The 22308-nt window shown below is 41.6% G+C and overlaps 1 protein-coding gene across 12 annotated transcripts in view; it reads right to left on the bottom strand.

Moving 5' to 3' along the window:
* Positions 1-22308, bottom strand: part of ABI1 (abl interactor 1) — a 77621-nt gene that overhangs the window by 20740 nt on the left and 34573 nt on the right. For all 12 annotated transcript variants that reach the window (XM_021387190.1, XM_021387195.1, XM_021387185.1 and 9 more), the window contains exon 3: positions 8165-8341. In XM_021387190.1, coding sequence (XP_021242865.1) covers positions 8165-8341 — 177 coding nt within the window. The remainder of the gene's footprint in view (positions 1-8164; positions 8342-22308) is intronic.

Raw genomic sequence — 22308 nt, 5'->3', positions numbered from 1 at the left:
GGGTGGCATGGTTTCTTACCCAGTCTCTATCACTAAATTTGCCTACCTCAGAAATTTAAAGACAAAAAGCTCCCTCTCTTTCCTTCCCTTCTGCGGTGTCACTCAACACTTCTGGTGAGACTTCCCACCCCCTCCTTAATCACTGTGACATTCTGCCTCCACTGCAGCAACAGAGTATCTTCATCCAGCACTGAATCAGGAATCTTACATCTCATCTCAAACCTTTCTGCTGCTAAGCACTGTTCAACATCATGAACGTATCCAAAGTCCAGCAGCTCTTGACCTTTATCTCAATCTTTACAACTTCATCAGGTGACCTTCATCCTTTAGTACCAACTAAACAATGTTCAGATCCACACACATGCACATATTTCTTTATTATGCAGAAGAGTTAGTGGCTGCTGTCATTCTGCTTTCGATAAGTGAAAAGCTCTGTACATGTCCCCTGTGCTGCTGTTAATATAAACAGGAGTCATATGGGCAGGAAAACACAGAAGGAAGGAACACAAAGGAGCAGGGATTCTTATGGGAGAGGAACTCTGGATCCAGAAGACAGAAGTATGGCAGGAACGCAAATGAATCAAAGGGAGATGAGCCATATGGCTGTTTAATCATGGTTAGTAAGCTAATTAATTAGGAGACATTTTCTCGTATTTATTGGCTGATCTTATGTGGTCAATCATGCTGCATTTCTTGCTCTGAAAGCCAAACTTAGTGCTATCTAAACAATTCCAAAAACTGCTTTGAGCTGGAAACAGTTTAAGCAGCAGTCCGGTATCAATATAACCTTAAAAAGGGAAGGAGGGAGAAGCAGCAGGAACCAAAGGGAAAAGCAGGTATACATTTAGCATAGGTTCAAGCATCTCTCCAACTGCCACCAGCCCAGATAGCAGAGCATGACCACCGGCACCGACTGACTCATCAGCAGAGGAAGGCTGGAGTCAGGAAGGAAGGAAACGTAGAGCATGAAGAAAAGGCAGTGGTGCACAAGATTCACAGCTTGAAGAGGGAAGCCTGCAGGGAGAAGGACCTGTAAATGAAGAGATAGGAGGTGCAAACAGTTTCAGAAAAGCTAAGTGAAACGAAGAGCAGCACTGAGCTCTTGGCATGTACCGAAGAATCCTGCAGAAGCTGTAAGGAGTACGACTATCTCCTCCAGCTAGTTGTGTTACTGTACGCACAAGAGACAGCCTCCAGTATTCTGGACACATCAGAACACCACAGTGCATAGGTTTACTGGGGACGTTTTTGATGTCGAAGTACAGAACCATACAAATTAGGATGTTCCCAGAATGAAACAGCATGTAAGCAGCGCTACTGGTTGGGGTTTCTCTGAAGCATCATAGCAGAGAGGTGCTTTAAAGATGAGAACGGTGTCTTGCTTTTCCTAGAAAAATGTGCAAAGTACATGGATGCAGTTTGAAGGGCTGACACAGAATTAAGAGACGGAAACCATATTTTCAGGTTCAAGAAACAGAAGCCAACCTGGCTGCACTTCCAAAGGATGACAGCCAGTGCAGTGTTATACTCGCAGGGTTTTGACAAGGGACAACATGTTGGCCAAGGACTGACGGCCAGCACTGGCCTAGAAAGAAGTAATACACTTCAAGCAATGGACAAAAACAGGTATTTACAAGTCATACAAGGCATTTACCACAGCCAGAGGTATGGCCACATCTTTAACTGATGGAGGGACTTCAGAGCACTCAGACTGAGTTTTCATGTTTGGACAGAGCAAACAATGTTTTGGGACAGCTAAGCAATGACTTTAAGTTAGAGGCTTTCTTGCTTAAGGCAATAGTTTCAGCCTGCTCAGTTCTGGCCATCTAAACAGCAGAAAAATAAGTGCAGACAGAGGCAGCACAGCAGGGCTCTGCTGTAGATGAACAAAAGGACAAGGCTGTGAATGCAGAAGACTCATGGCTGGCATGGAGGGGTGGAGTTTAAGGCAATCAGAAGTATCTACTGGTAGCCAAAGAATGTCCAGGTTTCTGAAGGACTCTGCTGCTGGCCTCAGGAGGCAGCCATCGATAGAACTTTTAATAGTTTCCATGCCAAGCAACAAGTCATGGGTGAACATTAGTCATGATTCAGGGAACCAGAAAGCTATTACTTGAGTTAAAAATTGTGTTTGGAAAGCTAGGGCTACTGACACAGCATGAAACTCATTTACATGAGCAAATCTATCTAAAAGCATGGAAATACCAAAATCCAGTTGCACACAGCAGCAAAATTCTCCCCACGCTGAAGTCCAGGCAGCTTCTCCCATTCTTTTCAGCTTGGATCTCCTCAATTTAGGCTGTAGCAATTTTTAATCTCGATGCAGATTGGCAGTACTTCCCCTCCTGTATGTGGCTAATGTTTCTCCAAGTCGCGAATTCAAAGAGCCAATTTCACTCTGTATTCTGCCATGTCTGGGATCACTGAAAGCAGTCCTTAAAGACTACTGAGTATAACTGCTGTCCAACAGAAACACAGGTTTAAAAACAGTCAGCCTAATCTGCATTAATAGAAAGTGTATGGCAAACTCAGAACTGAAATATGTACATTCTGCAAAAGCAATAACCATCCTTAGATCTGTTATTGCCTTTGACCAGTAACCAGTCATCAACCGCAAAAGAAAAGCACGATTGCTCTTGATGACTCTCTAGCCAACCTCCCCTTTTGATTAAAAAAGGCTTTTGTCTTACTAGTCAAGGCAGAATTATCTGAGACAATCATAGGAGCAAGGCAGCTGGCCCTAATGCCTTCTGAAGTGCTATCGTGTATCTGCAGCCAGGTAATCCAACTGCCCCAGAGGCATCCTCACAGGTTTTGCACAGGGATTGCCTCCTTTCTTGTCAGGCAGAGCAGGTCTGGGTTTGGAGTATGGCAAGGTGACACAATGGGAGCAGGAAGAGCAGAAGGAAGGGTATTTGTACATGAAGGGATGGGATTCTTGAGGAAAGGATGCAGTAAAGAACCAGTCTAGAACACAGTTTTCTTACAGAAATGAAAATAGGGACTTCGTGAGAAGGGCATCTGCAATCAAAGCTGTTTTTCAGAAGGCAGCCTGTATGTGGGTGTCAGACACTGAGGGAAACACGCTTCTGCCACCAGCTCCGCGCTGTTTTTAAAGAAATCATTACTGTGTCTCAGTTTCCTTACTGGAACAGTTCCATAGGCTTTTTTGATCTTTTTTTCGTTATAGTCTATTGTATGGCATCTGTGTGGCAAAAACTTAGGCTCCAAATCAATATTTCTTACAAAACAGAACATGAGTAGGTAAAGTTTCTGCAATGAAATTTTATCGTTAATTATAACATCTCCTGGTATTATCTGCAACTCAGTAATTACATTGCTCTCTGTTAACAGTAACCAGATGCAGCCTGTCACTATTGCTTTGCTTCTCTTATTTTCTTTTTTTTTTTTTTTAAGTTTCCAAAATCATTTTACCTTAAAATGTTTTTACATATTAAACTGCTGTTAAGATACAGAAACTGTGGATGATGAGCAAATTTAATAACACTCCCTCAGCACTTATTAATAGCCTTGTTCGGAGAAAGATGCAACAGATTCCTGTTTTGAAACACTTCAATCTTTCTGAATTCTTTGAGGTAGTAATATTTAATAGCTTACAGTAAAATAATGCTAACCAAAAAAATATTTTCAAATTAGAAAATAAATAGATCAAAGTGCTGACTTTCCTTTGCAACCAGAAAGTCTTGATACCTACGTTATACCAGATGACACCACACACACTTCTGAACTTCCAGAAACAAGCGCCCTGTAAAAAGCACTTGCCATCAACACTCACAACAGTCATCAGAGCTGGCAGCAGGGAGGGTTGGTTTTTCTCCCCAGAGAAGCTTCCTTACCCTACAGCAATATTTACTGTTTGGCCATGACCCCCAAGTGATTCTGTGACATTAATGAAATTATGTCCTTTGAAGCAAGAGTGTTCAACAGAGGCTAACGCAGGAACAAAGGCAGCAGGGGCTCAGGTTCGGGATCCCTGGCTCACTTTATTTTTATTACAGTGAATTATTTAAAAGTTCATACTCAAGCAGCCAGCACATCAAGTCATATCCTAAAGGGATAGCAGGCATGATTAGGTAGCCTTCCACCTTCACACCAGCTCCTCATCTGCATTTTCATCTTGCACAGACAGCAGTAAGCACACAGACACCAGGTGAGTGGAGCAAAAGCACGGCAAGGGTGAGAGCAAAGCCCTTGCTGCAAGCACACTTCTGGTCCCATCCCTACTTTAAAGGACTCCTTCCAACTTTCATTTTCCTAATTAATACTTTTTAGTGCCTAGATCCCACTTGACTTGTGGTCTTGAAAGCTTCTTACAGCTGTGGTGCAGTGAAATACATGTACTTTAAAACAAGGAAATTCTTCAAACAGTTGAAAAGTGATCAATCTTTAGACACAGTTTGAGATAGTTTGAGAACTGTTTGCTGCATACTGCAAACCCGTTCTAATTATGACTATTAGACATTTCAATTTCACATGTGTTCAACACTATTTCCTTCACCACGAGGCATCATTTCAATTTCCTACTATGCTGCAATTCCATCTGCCATCTAAAAAAAAAAAGATTGTTACAAATTCTAAGGCTAACTCCAGGGCTTTCAAGGCATCTTCCAAGCTTCCTCCTCCTCCTCCCCCTCTTAAACTGAGGATGTTCTGTATGAGTAATTGTATTTGACCTATTTATTTACTGGCACATTACTTTTTTTTTTTCCCCTCCTTTCACAAAAGAAGGGGAAAAGAAGGGGAAAAGAAGGAAGGAAATGTTAAAGTAACCTCTGCCTAATAATTTCAAACCAAGCTCTCTACACAGGAAGGTGGGCTCTCACTTCACAACCATTACTCTCATTTACCAAGAATGACTTCAGCTACATTCCCCTATCCCCAGAGGGTGACAGCTGAGCAACTACTTAGCAAACTGGCAAAAATGATGGCCTGCGTGTTTCCTGTGGCCAGCTACATGCAGTGTTTGTCTAGTAAGAAAAAGTCCTCCCCATTTTGACTCATGCTAGACCTGACTTCATAGGCATATATTAAAAAAAAACAAAAAAAAAACACACTAACAGCTTTCCTCCTTATGGAACTTTCATCCATATGAGGCCCTTCAAAAGGAAGAGTAAGGAGTGGAGCAGCCAGCACAGCCTGGGGCTGCCATGGAGTTTCAGGTCGAAGGAGAAAGCACTTTGGCAACCTTGGAATGGTCTGCAGGAGCTTTTCTGTAAGATACTGTTGAAAGGGGTGCTAGGAAACAGCACTGCCTTTCAAGAAGGCATCTTCCACCAGGGAAGAAACCTACTATATGGAGCAGCTGCTTGCCATCAGTTCGTCGCAGCCCACAAAAATTGCTGATGCAGGTGAGAGACGGGCACATGGAGCCCACCTCAGTGTCCCCAGCACAGGCTTCTGCCTTTGTGGCCCCTCTACAAAGCCATGAGAAGCATCACAGAGAGACAAGAAAAACAAGCATGTCTACAGAAAATGCACAGGGAAAGAAAGTACTTACGCTGAGATTATAACTGCTTTTTTTTTTTTTTTTTAAGTTTGAGATATTATTTATACTTCATTTATTACTTTTACATGAAATAACTCTAGATCTCTCCTTAAAATATACTGCATATTTTAATTATGTTTTTTGCTAGCCAGAATCAGTATTTCTTGAAATAAATAAAAGCAGGGATGGGCTGTAATCCAACCTGTATCTTCGGTTCTTCTTCTTTCTATTTCTCCTTTTTGTTTCTTTGTCAAAACGCATATTTCCAAGCACTGCATAATTTTTACTTAATACTTAAATGCCAGTGTATGCACTGTATTTTATTTTATGACTGTTGCACAGCAGAGACAATCAAGGACCCATAGTTAGTAAAACCAAAAACTCAAACTTCGTTTGCCTAGAAAAAAAACAATTTCCCAGGCCTTAGTGGAGATGTTACTACCTATTACTTTGGAGAGAAATCTTTGTTAACAATCCTATTGTCTTGACTAGAGTCTGAGCTATATTCTAAGACCATTCTTGGCATGACACTGCAATGCAATTTCTTGTATGGTCCTCCTTCATCTGTCTGTTTAAGAGGCAACTCAGATTCTCAGCATCATCAGTTATTTGTGCTGACTTCCAACACTATCTAATCCTGTTGCTGAAGTTATTTTGGTTGAATTTGCTTAAAATTTGTCTACATCTTGGTTTGCTTCTTCCTTTAAAGCTGTGATCTGTGTCAAACTCCAGGAAACCTAGTAAAATGCTGGCTACACACGTGTAATTATGTCATTCTCTGCCTCAGCCCAACCTTCTCAACAATGCATCCAGTGAAGGGCAACTCTGATGAAGGTGTCAAAAGCACGACAGATGCCTTCAACTATCTACCTGAGGCTGAGCCAGCAGCTTATTTCACTTGTGTAAAAAGTCCACATACTGAACAGCAACTTCACCTCTCTACTCAGTGTTTCATGCTTTCCCCAGTCATAAAACAGACTTAGGCATATTACTCAAAGAAACAATAGCCAGATATCATTTGTAGCTGATTTAATAATGCTGCTAGTTTGGTTATTACTGAATGCTATTTTACCTCTAAACAGATGAAGTTTGTTATACCAAATGAAACCACTGACAGTTAAAAAAAAAATCTTTATTAAGAAAAGCTGTCTAAAAACAGGTAAATGGCATCTCTTTTTCACTCCCTCAATAAAAAGGTTCACAATTATAAAGATGCTAGTACTCCTAAGAGTATGACTATGCTGGAAAATGCAACTGCTACAGCTAACAATGTCAGCATTTAAGAGACTGAGCAACACGTTCTGGGCTTTGCAATGCAAGTAGTGCAGCAAAGCATTAGCTTCAAGGACTAACAATAATTATTCTACTTTTTAAAATGTCTTCTGCAGCATCTGACCCCTGGAGCACTTAAATGCAGAAACCAACATCCTGACACTGAATGTGTCAATTCCTGCATTCTGTATTCTCAGAGCTCTTTCCTTGTATGCTTGCAGAAAAATCATCAGTTTCTCTGCCCCCAGTGTTTCTATTCTGCAGCAATTCAGGACTAATCTTTCAGCCTTCTACATACGATGGGCTCCATCCAGCCTGCCTCAAATAACTACTGTAAAGCAATCCTAAAAGTTACAGTATTTGTACAGATTTAGGTATAGGTTTGACTGCCAGAAAATTTAAAAAAATAAACTAAGCAGCCAAAAGCCACTACATAAATTTATATCCTGGAGCTGCCATGGTATAGATAAGCATTCTAGCTTGTGTTGCAATTAGACTTCTCTAGGCATTCACAGGGTTACTACAATGCAACCTTGGCACTCTTCTGTGTTAATTCTGAAATATCTGTTCCTCAGGAACTCAGCCAAAGGGCCTATGAAGGGCTGATCTAGCCGCTGACTGACCAGAGTACATCAGGCTGTAGAGGATACAGGTCTTGAATAAAAGCTTTTTAATACTATGCAAGAGAAGTGTTATGAACAGACTACACCTGAAGGCCTGCTCTGCGAGGTATACAAAGTTATTATATGCCATAAAAAAATACCCAGGGAGAAAAGAGTGTTACAATTCATTTTGCCCATAACCACTGCAAGGGAAGTGGACAGTATTTACAAAGGCTTTTTATTCAGAGAGAAGGAAAACAAGGCTGCCCAAAAGCAGAAACGAGAGGGAGATGTTAAATGCCATGGAGACTTCAATGCCAACAGCAAATGCTGCTCCTACCAGCCCCTGCCTGTCATTCCACCCCCTCAAAAAAAAAAAATCAGCCTGTTTCCCTGCAAATGATGACTTAATTTTTCATAAAAGTTTAGGAAATAAAGGGAGTGACAGAAAGCTTAATCAGGTGAGAAAGCAAGTCAGAATTTTAGAAGTTAGTCATGGCTTTTCTGACAAGTCACTAGGCTAAGATCATAAGCCATTATTTCCAGACTCTGACTACCACTGCCAGTCAAAAGGTTATGGCAAACACTGCTTAAATAAATAAGCAATAATAATAAAAATCTTTACAAAACAATCCATTCTAATATTGAAATGTTTGTATGTGTGAGCATATCAAACCCACAATCCTCCCTAACATAAACGAGAGCAACATTTTAAGGTCATTCTGCCCAACCTTATCTCCTGGTCTGTACTATCTGGAGTTCTCATGCGTCCAGGTGTTCTTACCTTTACGCCATGGCCAACATCATCCAGCACCGTGTAGTCTATAGGTTTTCGAATATACCTTACAGGACGCTCCATGTTCGCTGGCGCTATAATTTTGTGAGTTCTTGATGTGTTCTTATTGGTCGTCAAAATGCCTATCTCTCTGCGAGCAACCTTTTCTTTATGGATGTCCACAGTCTAGATTAAAAACAAGAAAGGATGGGTTTCTTTAGGCATTTGTTATTTTCTTTTCAGAGCTATCTATCTACATGTTTAGGCCACACTCTTAGACAAAGATTTTGAACCCGAGATAATGCTGTTGGAAGGATGCCAGTTCATTGACAAAATGAGCTTAATCAACATGAACATTGCTTGAAAATTATGCTTTAATGAAATAACCAATATTAATAATAAAATTACAATTATACATTATTGCCTTGAGGCTCTAAAGACACTATGCAGATACAGCATGAGCAGATTAACCCTCAACATCCTCATGACTGACAACAGTGAAATGTCTCCAGCTCCCCAGCTGGGAACCCAGGGCAGGCAAGCTCAGCAGTCTGCCCACAGCCCCAGAGGGCACAGGCTTGGGAAACTGGGAGGCAATCTTTTTCAGCGGTCATCAGTGCGTGTCACAGTCTGCAGCAGGAACCACCAAGCACAGCACAGAAGGTAGTTTCACTCGCAGTCTCCAGCACCTTTAAAGAGCCTTAAAGATGCAATTAAGGGAATACAGAAGCCACATTCATGCACAGCTCCATCATTTTATTAGGAAATACCTAAAGAGGAATGAAAGGTTAGCCCTGCAGTCTATGTAGGATCAAACTGAGCTTCACACAACACACGCATGCTTTCTATGTGCAGGAGAATCTCTGCTTAAACCCTAACCAAGGGAGAACATGTACAGATCAAGCGCCAGGCAGACACAGTGAATCCCACCTCTAGAAAGTCTATTTCAAATGCAAGGATTTGATTTCTCGGTTTAAGTAGTTACTGAAACCTCAGGATCTCATTGCAGAAGATAGTATCTGACAAAAACCACCACTCTCAGTCACTTTGAATAAAACCTATTGAATCACTACTAAGGAAAATAATGCTTAGTGGGTAAGCGTCTATTTCTCATGTAGAAAGAGAAACAGCATCAAAGCAGCGAGGAAGAAGGAAACAGCGAGGAAGAAGGAAAAACTCCTCACCCATCAGCCAGTTTGGGTACATCTCTAGAGACGACCAAAGTTAAAGTGGATATTAAGTGCAAGGTTACCTTCAGTGAAACTGAATCAAAGATGAAGCATAAAATTAGTTTCTACCAGACTCCACATGAGGCAGGATGAAAAACAGAAAGGTAAGCATCGAGGAAATGACCGTTTCCAATCTCTAGGAAAGACAGGACTCAGTGTTTAGAGTTTACTATGAAATTCCTTCACTTGATGAAATTTATTTTCCTTTATCTAGTGTACGTGCTCATAGAATCTTTAATTTTCTTAAGAACAGAAAGAAATAAAATCCTCCTTAACAGCTTCAGTACATGGCATTGCAGATTGCAAGTGGGAACGCAAACGGATATTGAGCAAGCTTGTTTCCAAAACTAAAAGCTAAATAACAGACAGCTTGTAACATTGCAAAAGGGTCTTTTAATACCAAAAGTAAGGAATCTTAATAGAAATAATAATTATGATTTTTCCAGAGCAAAATAAGACATTAAATGTGTGTGTTTCCATTAGCTCATTTGAAATAAGTTCATTACATATCCCAACAAAGCTGTGGAGGCAAGCTTCCTTATTCTGAATACTCAGGCACTTAGAAATACCAGTTGGGGGCAAAAAGCACCTTTCCAAATGAGACAATCCCAGACACCACGCACTTGCCATTACATCAGTATCAAATATCAGCCACTGCACCCACGTTTGTTCTGGCAGCCAATTTCACAGAAGACAGAGCAAAGACTTCAGAACAAGACTACCTGTGTTTCTTCAGCTCCAGCAATTATTTGTTCTTTTCCTTTCCGAGACTGAAATATACATGTTAAGCTCTGTCTTTCAGCTGGCTTTCAGCAAGATCAACAACTGCTATTTGAGTATTCTGCTACATGATCTTAGATCATCTCTTTCAGTTTCTCTGTGTAACTCAAATCCTTTCACTGAGCCACTAAAACACAAGATCTCAAACTATCTTGCAGAACTCTAAGGTGCAACTCTGCATATTTTTAACACATGGTAACTGCATAGGTAAAAACAACATCAACAACAAAAAAACACCAGCACCTCAGCCACCCAAACAACAGCGGATGCCAAGGAGAATGTCAATTTAAGGCACATAGTACAGTGTTTCAAAAGAGGACGTTTTAAAATACTCTTATGCACATGGAAATACATAATTCTACTTTACTTTTACGAGCAGAATCTGCTGCTACTAATAATTTGTCTTTGCTCAGCGTGGACAAAAATACATCTTTAATATTAAAGAGTTCTCTTAATGTTGATGGCAAAGAAAAAAAACCTAAGCCCTTCACTGTACAAAAAGATTCACCTTTTCCTGGCAGGTGGTCCATAAGACTGACTTTTCCTCTCTGCAACAAACAATAAAAATTCCATAAATTACTAGAGCAGAGGATAAGAGATCCCAGGAACAGATGCTGTGCCACACATGCTTTAGAAAATGACTGAAGTAGTTCTACAGCAAATTCTTGTTTATAGAAAAAAGTCCTCAGAACAGGAAAAGAGCAAAAATTAATTATATCAGACAGCTTATCCAAAATTAAACATAGAGCAGAGATTTGTAAAGTCTTTCCACAGATTTCAGACCAAGCAAAGAGAACACTATCTGTATTTCAGTTCAGGGCCAGAAATTTATGGTATACATGTATATTGTGAACGGCATGCAGGCGTGCCTGTGCAAGACACTCATTTGCTCTTCAAAGCAAATGAGGCTGCAGCTCTTCCTTACTACATATGGTGTACTAGAAACACAAGGCGGTGTTTTGCCCTATGCAAAGCATATGCTCGAGCAGGACAATATGCTGCCCATCAGCTACTAAACAACATCTTGTTTCCTCAGCAGAAGTGACCTTTAATAGATCAATAAAGACTGCATGTTAACTGTTAGCTGCTGCTTTACAGTAAGGGTGGCAGAGCACTGGAACAGTTTTCCCAGAGAGGTTCTGGAGTCTCCTTCAAGACCCACCTGGATGCCTACCTGTGCGACTTATTGTAGGGAGCCTGCTTTAGCAGGGTAGTTGGACTCTATGATCTCTCGAGGTCCATTCCAATCCCTGCAATTCTGTGACTGTGATTTTAACATTGGTATCTATATCTATTTGCTTGATGTTGATGTGGAATTTTATAGTTTAGTTACTCATACCCTAACAGCCGTAAGCAGTTCATGATGTGATGCACAAAACCTACTTCTAAACCTCAAAGATGGAGAGAAGCAAACCATAGCAAACAGGCCTGGGTTAAGGCAGAGTAACATGCACTAGGAAACAGACCGGTACACTTGTCCTATGCTGTAACAAATGTGGCAAAATGTGAGGTCTGGGGAACAGAGACGGAATTCTCACTCCTAAACAACACAACCCAGCAGGAAGATGCCCAGCGCTGTACTGATTTGGAGGAGACAGCCCTTCCAGAAGTACATGTTTTCTTTAGGAAGCAAATTTAAGCTAAATCATTAAACAAATGCCTTTGCCCTTATAACTAGGTGCAAGGGAACATGCCAGCTAATCCCAGAAGCAAAACTGAGTTCAGCCGTTGAAGGATCTGTTAATGATTAGCTGCCTCTGCTATCTGTCAGCTCTGAACCATATGAAAGAAACAGCAGACCAACAGGATGTGATGTTAAACTTTAACTGTTTGCATTCTCAGAAGCAGCCCCAAGGCCAAGTGCAGTGCAGCATTGATGCAGCAAGCAGTTCTCTTTTTCTGTCCTGATGACACAGCCCTACCCACGCTCTAAAAAAACCCTAAAATTATGCCACCATTTTTAGTGACAGCTTTTCAGGTTATTTCATATGATAGTTTTAGTAACTCTTAAAATTATTATTATGTCATGAATGTCCTCCAAACTAATGCACTGTGCTGCAAAGATGTACAAATTGGTCATTTTTCAGTTTGGCTCCAGGTTCATTCAGACAAGAACAGACATAGTTAAGAACATCCAACTCCACAGGCCACCTGTAGATGCTATTTCAGAGAACACAAGGAGAAAAGGCAGGCAGAACTGCTTGCTATTAGCAACAGCCTTCTGTAATTTTGACAGTTTCCCTTTTTTGCCTTTTCAGTTTGTGGTTTAATCTACTGAGTCTATTACTAACACTTCATTTGAAATGAAGGGAAGCCCTGGTTAGAGGGCAAATCAGCATTATACACATACGTAGATGACAGCAACATAGACTGGAGTTACTTTATACGATGAAAAGTGCAGACATAAGATAGCAGCCCCTCACACATCCCTTACCACTGCCCATCCCCATCTTCCCAGCACGTTTGGCGTAACCACAAACCCCCTTGTTGCTTCATGCACAACACTGGTGCCATGCTTCAGGCTTGCACAGATTACTTGCAGGAAGGCAGTGACACACTTGCTAAAGCCAGCACCAGTAAATGGCAAATTAACACAGAACAGGATTTCATTCATTTTACACCTGAGAGCAGTGAAATCCCCCAAAGAAATACCCAAAAGCAATACCAAAGATTGTATTGCTTAGAAGCAATAGAATAGAAGGAAAAAATGTCATAAGATTAAGAAAAAAAAAAAGGATTTCTAGTCAAAGACAAGCCAATTGAAACACTGGATTTGACATAGCAAGTCAGCAATCCATCCAATATGGTATCTGCTTTCAGCACAAGCTCTGTTTGATGTGACAAAATACTGGGCAGAGGCACAAGTTTCAGTTTCGGCCTGCTCAAAGAAACCAAGCAATATGTGGGACAGCGAGCTGTGCAGAGAAAGGAGTTTGATTTCCTTCCTGGGACAACTGCTTGATACCAAGCTTTCTAGTTTCTCTTTGAACTTGAAAAGTAAGATCTGTTTTTTTATCTGTAAAACTATCTACAGCTTCTGAGTTAGTTGCCTATTGCAGTAAAATACATAATTAAAACCTACAGATCAACAAAAATCAAAATAAACATTAACAAGCACGTTCTAGTAAATACACATTTTCTCTTAAGGCTCATACACTCAGATCATAAACTGTAGTGTTAACCAAAGAAACTTAAGAAACAAGCACTGAGGTGCTTTCTACATTCCCAAAATAAAAGGGGGAAAAAATCTCATCTTCAATAGATCCAACTCCAATATTATCCCTTACTGTCATTCTCCAAAACAGTGGATTTCATTGTCTTGATATATACGTATATAATTTATACATGCTCCCCTGAAATTAAATGATTTGATGAAACTAAGATGATTAACTTGTTCTGTTTTAGAAATAAACAATGCTGCTGCTACTTCCATAAAGAAAACATATTTAATGAGACTGCTATATGAACAAGTTATAGTTAAGCAAATAGCAGTGCTGAAGAGATTCTGGACAACATGCATTGTACAAGCTACCTGCAAGGAAGTCTGTTTGACCTACAAGAAAGAAAATCCCCAGCTTTAATAAGCTCAGCCAGACAGTTGACTTCAGAGAGAGCACCATCTTATGCTATTATTTTGTGAAGGAAATTCAAAAGAAAATTCACTGTATTCAACAGAAGGAAATGTGAATGTATTTACACCACAAGAGAAATATTCTACAGAAAAGATCAGTTATGAGTTCAAGACGCATCATGCATGAAACAGCACAAATAGGTTTGGGGGCATTTTAAAGACATTACATACAGATATCTACACAATGTAACAAAGTCTACCTTTCAAGAACTCATGATGGAAGTGCAAGAAACTTAAGAGTTGGATTTCTATTTATTTCTGTTGCTTGTATTGTCTGATTGCCAGAACAGTACTCAAGAACCTCAAGAATTTACCTACAGAAATTTAAACAATGTAAGTTGCTTAAGAATGAAACAGAAGTTACTATTAAAAGTGTCATGGTTTTATGATTTTCGGTTATTGGTATTCCACATCATAACATCATGTAGTGGATATACCTGTTCCTCAGAAGAGAAGGACTACTACAGTCCCCACGGTACTTTGCTCCTCTGTTACCATTTCCAGCCGGAGGGAAAAGATAAAAGCTCGCAGTATAAAAACTTGCAGATCACGAGACCTCGTCCCTTTTTCCGCCGTCTCTCGTCTTGGCAGCACCTCGCTCCCCAGCCGTCTTATCGTCGGTAGTAGAGTAAGGCCTACCTTGATTTTGGGACATTCTCTCTCTCTGTATTGGATTTATCAGCTTAAATTGTAATTATATTGTATTATAGTGTGTTGTTTTGCATTCCGATATTTTATTTAGTAAATTAGTTTGTTTCTCCTCAGATTGTTGCCGCTGTTCTTTGCTCTCAGGGCCATCTCCCTACCCTTTCCCCTTTCCCCTTTTCCCGGGACGTGGGCGCTTGGGTGCCCCGTCCCCTTTGTCAACGGTTTACGGGCGTTAGGCCCGATTCCGTGATATGAAATATGAACTCTTAAGAAATGTGGCTGTTGCTTTCATCTTCATCTCCCTATAGATAGAGATATAAAAGAATCTACTAAGTGGAACTAAGGAGTTCCACATGTGTATTTGCTGTCATTTCTGGAGATGAAAGGAATGTAGTTAGTTTCTTTATAAAACATGAAGATGCTGGTTACCTCATGCGTGCAAATGTGGATCTGTCTATCAAGAAACAAGGAAGCTTACAGGCTGCACCCACAAAGAAGCATGTCCTCTGCTAGCTGCTCCATGTGAGTGCCAGGCTAAGCAAGCCTGCCCTCCTTGGGAGATATAGAGATCAGAGCGCAGTACAGCTGTGCTGCTCAAGTTTGCTGTTATGCACACACATTTATCCTACGGGAATCTTCTCCCTGGTTTGAGCCTCTACAGGCATTGGGAATTACAACAGTCAACTCTGTTGACTAGAAATACTTCAAACACTTCATCTGTGTCTGCATCAGCTCAGTCGTAGAATGAAACTGAGCTGTTTCTGGGAAGCTTGCTCAAAGGATGGATCAAAAGCTCAGTAAATTCTTAGAACCTCATTTCTCCCCCTGAATTTTCTTTTATCAGTGATGTTTTGAGTGAACAACAATCCTTAACACCTCTGAATATCCTGCCATGTCTTCTGAGGGCACACCATGCAAGACAGGTCTCCTGTAACCTCTGAAGCACTTAGATATCCACCTTGTAAGTGGTGCTGGCAATGTAGGAGGCAACTGGAATAGACTTGTGAGTCACAGTTCTAGAGCTGCAAATCCAACAATGTGTTCTTGTAGGTTTATAGATAGAAGTTTCTCACACGTTCCCTTCAGCATACAGACAAGTTACGACAGTAGGACAGGCTCCCCAGGCAGCTTCATCTCCCTAAGTCCTGGGAAATCCAGGCCTCCTAAGGTAAAAGGGTAGAGGATCCGGATAAGCCATGTCTCATGTAATCTGATATACCACCTTCCTTTTCCTGAAGGCAGGGTTCACAGTCAAGAGATTTTACAGATTAACGACACAATGAACTAAGGTCAGCAACGTGTATACGCAACTTGCAGTCTATATAAAATGTTTATGGCCACCTGAAGGGAAGAAGCACTAGACAGGACAAAGGAAGAACAATGAAATAAATACTGAGTCTTATTTCCAGACTTAATACACACACACAGAAATGCATACAATTTTTATGTATATATATACACACAATAATATACACAGTGCACACACGCACACTGCTACTAATGCCTTCTACTAGCATCATCCACTGTTGGAGGGGGAAGGATATCAAAAAGTGATGATGTGATGGCTATGTTTATTTTCACTGTTTATCAGTGAACTGCACTTACGTCTGAAGGCAGACTGTTTTTCAGTTTATCCTATGAAGCTGGCCCTTGACTTCAGAATTTAAATCTTTTTCTTTATACACACTAGCAGATTTTCTCAGATTCTCCTAGCAACAGCCATCAGCATAAAGGAGAACAGATTTCCAGCAAAAAACTAAGATGTCAGAAAGGTCTGAAGACATTTGGGGCTGCAGGACAGTGGAGAAATATACCAGAGGCATCTCATTAATTCAGGACATTTTGTTCATTACATGGCTTTAGAATTCAGAAGCACAGAATATTAAACAATAATACAGACCACAGCACCTCTTGCTTCAAATACTCCCTGCATCAGTGTTAAATTTCTTAAGCTCAAGCATGTCCTGCGCTCGGCAAACTTAACATGATTTTTTTTTTCTGACCAACAGAGCACATGCCTGCAAGTGCTAAAACACTGATATATCTTAAAAAAAGGAGGGGGAAGGGGGTGCTGATACACCAATGAGCCTCCTTAAAAATCAAGAAACTGAAAACAAGACCTAGAGAAACAGGCTTAAAGCTTACTGGCCACAGACAGATAGCCTCACCTTTAGCCCTTCTGCTGCTACAAAATCTCTTTTCGGAAGAAACGTTTCCAGAATAGGGTTCACTGAGAATTGGACTCAAAGGCCCTGATTTCCAAAACGCAGACCGTGAAGTGGCACATACACCTATACAGCGGCCTTGAAAATGGAAGAGAAGAGAGCTCTGTTCGGCAAAAGGATTATTTATACAGATCCTTTTCAGAGTTCCCTGTTGGAAAATCTAGTCACATACTTTGCTGGAGAAACTGAGCAGAAAGGGGACACAGAGCAAGGACACATTGGAGGGGCTGGGCAGATGAGTGACATTGTAGGACAAGAATCAGAGCAAGGAAACCAGCCTCATTGTCCAAGAGCTGGACTCAAGTTGAAGCCTGACATTTCCTTCTGGTGCCAATTGGACATGGGAAGACTGCTATGGAGGGCACACACTCATCATTCATGCAAGACCAAAGGAAAGAAGCTCCTCATGTTATCCTCCAAACAGCATGCTTGCACACGGTGCTGAAAACACAGCATGGAGCAGCAAGTTGTGCCTGAGAGATGCCACCTCGCAGAATTGGGTTCTGTGAACAAGGAGCACCTACAAAGACACACAAGGGAACCTCCACACATCCTTTCTCCCCACTCTATCTTCTCCAGGTGAGAGGAAGAGGATGTCAACATCGAGCATAAGGAGGGGAGATCTGCAGAGTATATCTGGGAACAAGGAGAGAGGCGTGGGAAGGAAGACTGTCAGATGGCAACAGAAGAGTTTAAGTCTTGAAGAGGAAGAGATTTTAGCAGCTCTATGGAGACCCTTGTTATGGAAAGAAAATGGTTAAGGCAACAGTCCTCCCTCCTCCCCTGTCGCATTGGTAAAATGCCAGCAGCACTTTGCTGAAGTTCACAGAAGTATGGGGAAATGGAACGTCAAACATCTGGAGTATGGTGGTCAGGCAGCACTGCAGAACCAGCTGGCCCCGAGCACAGGAGGCGGCTGTCTGCTCGGATGTTACCCGAGCAAAGGGAAGAGGTGGGATGGGTCTGCGGCTGGGAGCAAGAGCCTGGGGAACAGCAGATGGAAGTTCTATTCCTGGCTCCACCAGACTTCCCGTGCTGCTCCAAGTGAGTCGTCTGGCAGCTCAGGCCAGCTTCAGGGCTGCTGCCTGCACTGCACCAAGAGCGGGCACAGACATGGGGCTTGGATGGGCATGGGGAGGGGCAACGTTGCACAGCTACCACTGTGAGCACAGTGAAATGCAGCAACAAAGATATCGAAGGTTTCTGTCAAACAGCTTCCACTACGGTTTAAGTTGCTGGTGAAACTGCCTAAGTGAGTTACAGATCATACATCCAATGCTTTGTCAAACCAAAGCCAGTTTTAACCATTCGAGCATACCAAATGTATACACACAGGAAGGCATGCTGTAATCTGTGGTGCATCAGCACAGCATTGCTAGACAGTCAATGGAAGCAACTGCCCCACTCTAATGCACTGGTGCAACCTCGTCTTTAGTACTGCGTGCAGCTTTGAGTGCCACAGTACAAAAAGAACATAAAATTATTAGCAAGTGTCCAAAGAAAGGGTACAAAGATGGTGAAAGGTCTGGAGGACAAGATGTATGAGGAGCAGCTGAGGTTCCTATGTTTGCTCAGCCCAGAGCAGAGGAGCTGAGGGGAGGCCTCATGGTGGCTGCAGCTCCTCACAGAGAGCAGAGGGGCAGCGCTGAGCTCTGCTCTCTGGGGAGAGCGACAGGGCCCAAGGGAATGGCATGGAGCTGCATCAGGGCAGGGGCAGGTGGGCGTTAGGAAAAGGCTCTGCACCAGAGGGCGGTGGGCATGGAACAGGCTGCCCAGGGCAGTGGGCACACGGCCCTGATTGCCAGAGTTCAAGGAGCACCTGGACAGCGCTCTCAGACATACGGCCTGATTTGAAGCCAGGAGTTAGACTCAAAGACCCTGTGGGACCCTTCCAACACAGGACATTCTATGATTCTATTTCTAGCTACCTTTTTTGGTCCTCTACATTCAACTGGAAGTTCAGCTCCCTCTTCAAGAACCTGAGTATAATACACAGGTATGAAAAAAATACACCACTTACATAGATCTCTATGGGAGGACACAAATAAAGGGAAAGAGGGAGATGATCTGCAGTGCCTTCTTGGCTTTTCATCACCAAAAGTCAGGAGTAGGGAAGACAGCAGCAGTTTGCACGGTGTCATTTATTCCCTGTTCTAACAAAAGCCACTATCACCCTAGAACAGGCTTCCTAGGGCCTGCTGGGGATTCAGCTGGGGCTGAGCACACACTGCTTCACAAGCGGTGCAAGACAGGAAGCACCCAGCCAGATCTACCAGATCAAAACCACAGGTTGTGGCAAATTGACAACTTCTAGCTATCCACTGGAGTTTCATGCTCTATGACAAACAAATCTGGGAAGGATAGTGCCTGTATCGAGTCCTCTCTGCTACACTTGGCCTCCCTTCACCAGGACAAGATTCTGATAAAAGAACTATGAAGTTCTTTTATCCATTCACAGCTCACTAGAGGAGGAGAGATGGTCTACAAAGTCAACTGAGCAGACATTTTAATGGTTAACACCAGTTGCATTGCTAATACAGATTTCCAGAGAAAAACTGCATAAATTGAACCAATGACTTATTAATTATTTTTGAAAACAAGCCAAAAATGCAGAAATCTGCTGATGAAAAGTGCTTTTTAAAATAGAAGACACTTCAGAAGAAGTGTTTCAAGTGTGCAATCCTACTGATTGATTTTGACAGAACAACAGTTGAGACCTGCAGTCATAGTATGTTAACTTTATACTCAGTGTTAAAAAGCACAAAAAGCAGATAAATGCTTTTAATTATGCAAGGTCAAAATCCCAACAGTATGCACAAGTGTATTTCAGTACCTGAAATTAGATTTCCATCATTCTGAATTGCATTTTTGTTGGGTAGGACTCAAGATATGCATGCATGAGTAGGTTCATTAAAAAACTAACACAAAACAGAAGAAAGATATGCTTATGCAAGCTCCCACATGAGAATTTCAGCATTTTGAAGTGGCTGAATGAGTCTCACTTTTCCTTAGTGGAAGCAATACACTTGTCTAGAATTAAACAAAACATACAAATCTAAATATGTTCTTGAGTGAAGAAAAGCACAAGGACAGAAAGGAAAAATTAAAAGGCTTCTTCAGTAGTTTGAACTCACTAAAGAACCACCATGGGAGTTGAACGAAATTGTATGTCAAATGAAAAGCATTTTGTGTGCCAAAAAAAGCAACTTTATAGGAGATGAACATGTGCAATTGCAAAGTGCACTGCAGGTGGCTGAAAAGGAAACCATCTAAAAAAAGCCTATAAAAAATAAACTCAACAGAACGAGTTTGAACTTTCTGAAAGTTTGTCAGAGGTAAGGAACTGATACAGACAGGGTGACAAGCCAGAACATTCATGTCTAAAAGACAAAAAGCCAGTACCCCACATTTATTTGTAACCTGATATTTCAAGATTTAAGGGAGAAAAACCTCAAAAAAGCGACTTAATGCAGCCTCAGTTTAATGACTGTGTTTTAAATTATCACCCCTAAGAGCAAAAAGAAAAGATTCACCAAATACAAAGGTATGTTATGTAGTTAGGAAAGGGCATTTACTGTGTATCTCAAAATAATCTTTATGCTAAAGAATAACAAATTCCCCACATCAAAGCCACTCTCTCCCCCTGCCCAAAACCTAGAAGTGAATTCAGGGCCTATGAGGTGTCTAAGAGAAAACAGTCCTGGGACAGACTGTTTCCCTAAGCCATAAAACAGAGGCAGTATAAGTGGAAATGACATAGAGTATACTTTAGCCACCTGCAGACATAGTTTTGATTACAAATCATCCAAGGAACAACACTATTTCTAAATCTCTTTGATTTTACCTCATCTGATGGCAGTGATGCAACTTTGAGGGAAACCTGCTGGTTTTTAGGTGCATCAACACTGCACCAAGAGGAACTCATCAGTATTAATTAAATGGCCATCAGCCGGCTGCAATATCTTCACCATAAACAGTTTACCACATGAACTTTTTCCTTTTTCTTCAACCTTTGCATGCTCATGAGAAGACTGATGTGTATTTTTCAAGACTTTGTACAAAGCAAGCAACTTTATTGCAGCACTGAGAGATGACTTCCTCTGATGGAGGATAACCAGCAATGGCCAGTCTTCTCTCATGCCCAGTACTGGTGAGTACTATCAATAAGATAAGACAAATGAAGCAGCCCTTATCCACTGTTGTTTCTACTTTTAAGTTCTCAGTATACTTATTGCACATTGCAGTTAACTTCCTGCCCATACTACTACCTTCCATTGGATTACTGCAACAAAAAGAGCTTCAGTGCCACTAACACCAGAACAACTGGATCTGATAAGCTCTTCACTTTTTTGTTCTAATTTGTTTTTGAAACAAGAGTTCAACTTTCTAACCCAGTCTTCCCTTTCTCAAACTCCTTCAGTAAACAGCCCTGTCTCCTGGAGGTACAACAGAGGACAAGCCATATGCTTGGGAGTATCCTGAACTTCAGCCAGCTCAAACTTAACCTGGACAGGCTTGAAAAGCAGGCTGATGTGAATGTAATGAGATTCAACAAGGCCAAATGGAAGATGCTGCACTTGGGTTAGGGCAATCCCAGATATGTACAGAGACTGGGAGAACAACTAATTGAGAACAGCCCTGCAGAGAGGTATTTGGGGGTTCTGGTGGACAAGAAGCTTGTCATAAGCCAGCAGTATGCACTTGCAGCTTGGAAGGCCAACTGTATCCTGGGCTGCATCAAATGAGGGGTGGCCAGAAGGGCAAGGAAGGTGATTATCCCCCTCTGCTTTGCCCTTGTGAGGTCCCATTTGTACTACTGTATCCAGGCCTGGGGGCCCCATCACAAGAAATTTGGGAGCTGTTGGACTAGGTTCAGAAGACAGCCACAAAGACAGTCAGAGGACTGGAGCACCTCTCATACAAGAACAGACTGAGGAAAGTTGAGTTTGTTTAGCATGGAGAAGGCTCTGGGGAGACCTTAGTGTAGCCTTCCAGTACTTAAAAGGGAGCTTATTAACAGGAGAAAGACCTACTTTTTACATGGGCAGACAGTGACAGGACAAGGGGGAATGGCTTCAAACTAAAAGAGGAGAGATTCAGATTCGGAATTAGGAGGAAATTTCTTATTCAGAGGGCAGTGAGGCCCTGATGCAGGCTGCCCAGAGAAGCTGTGGATGCCCCATCCCTGGATGCATTCAAAGCCAGGTTGGATGGGGCCCTGGGCAGCCTGATCTAGCAGGTTGCAACCCTGCACACAACAGGGAGATGAAACTGTATGATCTTTAAGGTCCCTTCCAACCCAAACTATTCTGTGGTTCTATTAAACTTCTGACATCCCACTCTCCATAATGCATTAAGACATGCTAGAAAAAAAAGGGAGAATTAACAAAAATTCCCTCACACGTATTATAAAACGGCAGTAACAATTTTGGACTGAGTCATACAGGCTTCTTGTAATTTGGGATATATTAAGTAAAAGCAGAAGACAGACAACCAAGTCACACGCATGTATGACATTTAACAGTTTGGAGGGGTGGCAAGGCAGAGATGGAATTACTAAGGCTGCTGCACTTCTCCATTGCCATTTTAATTTACAAACAACAAGAGGAAGTTATACACTGTTGCTACAGAGTTACACAG

The sequence above is a fragment of the Numida meleagris genome, chromosome 2 (genome assembly GCF_002078875.1).
Source record: "Numida meleagris isolate 19003 breed g44 Domestic line chromosome 2, NumMel1.0, whole genome shotgun sequence".
Classification (NCBI taxonomy): Eukaryota; Metazoa; Chordata; class Aves; order Galliformes; family Numididae; genus Numida; species Numida meleagris.
This window is presented reverse-complemented; position numbering and strand designations above follow the sequence as displayed.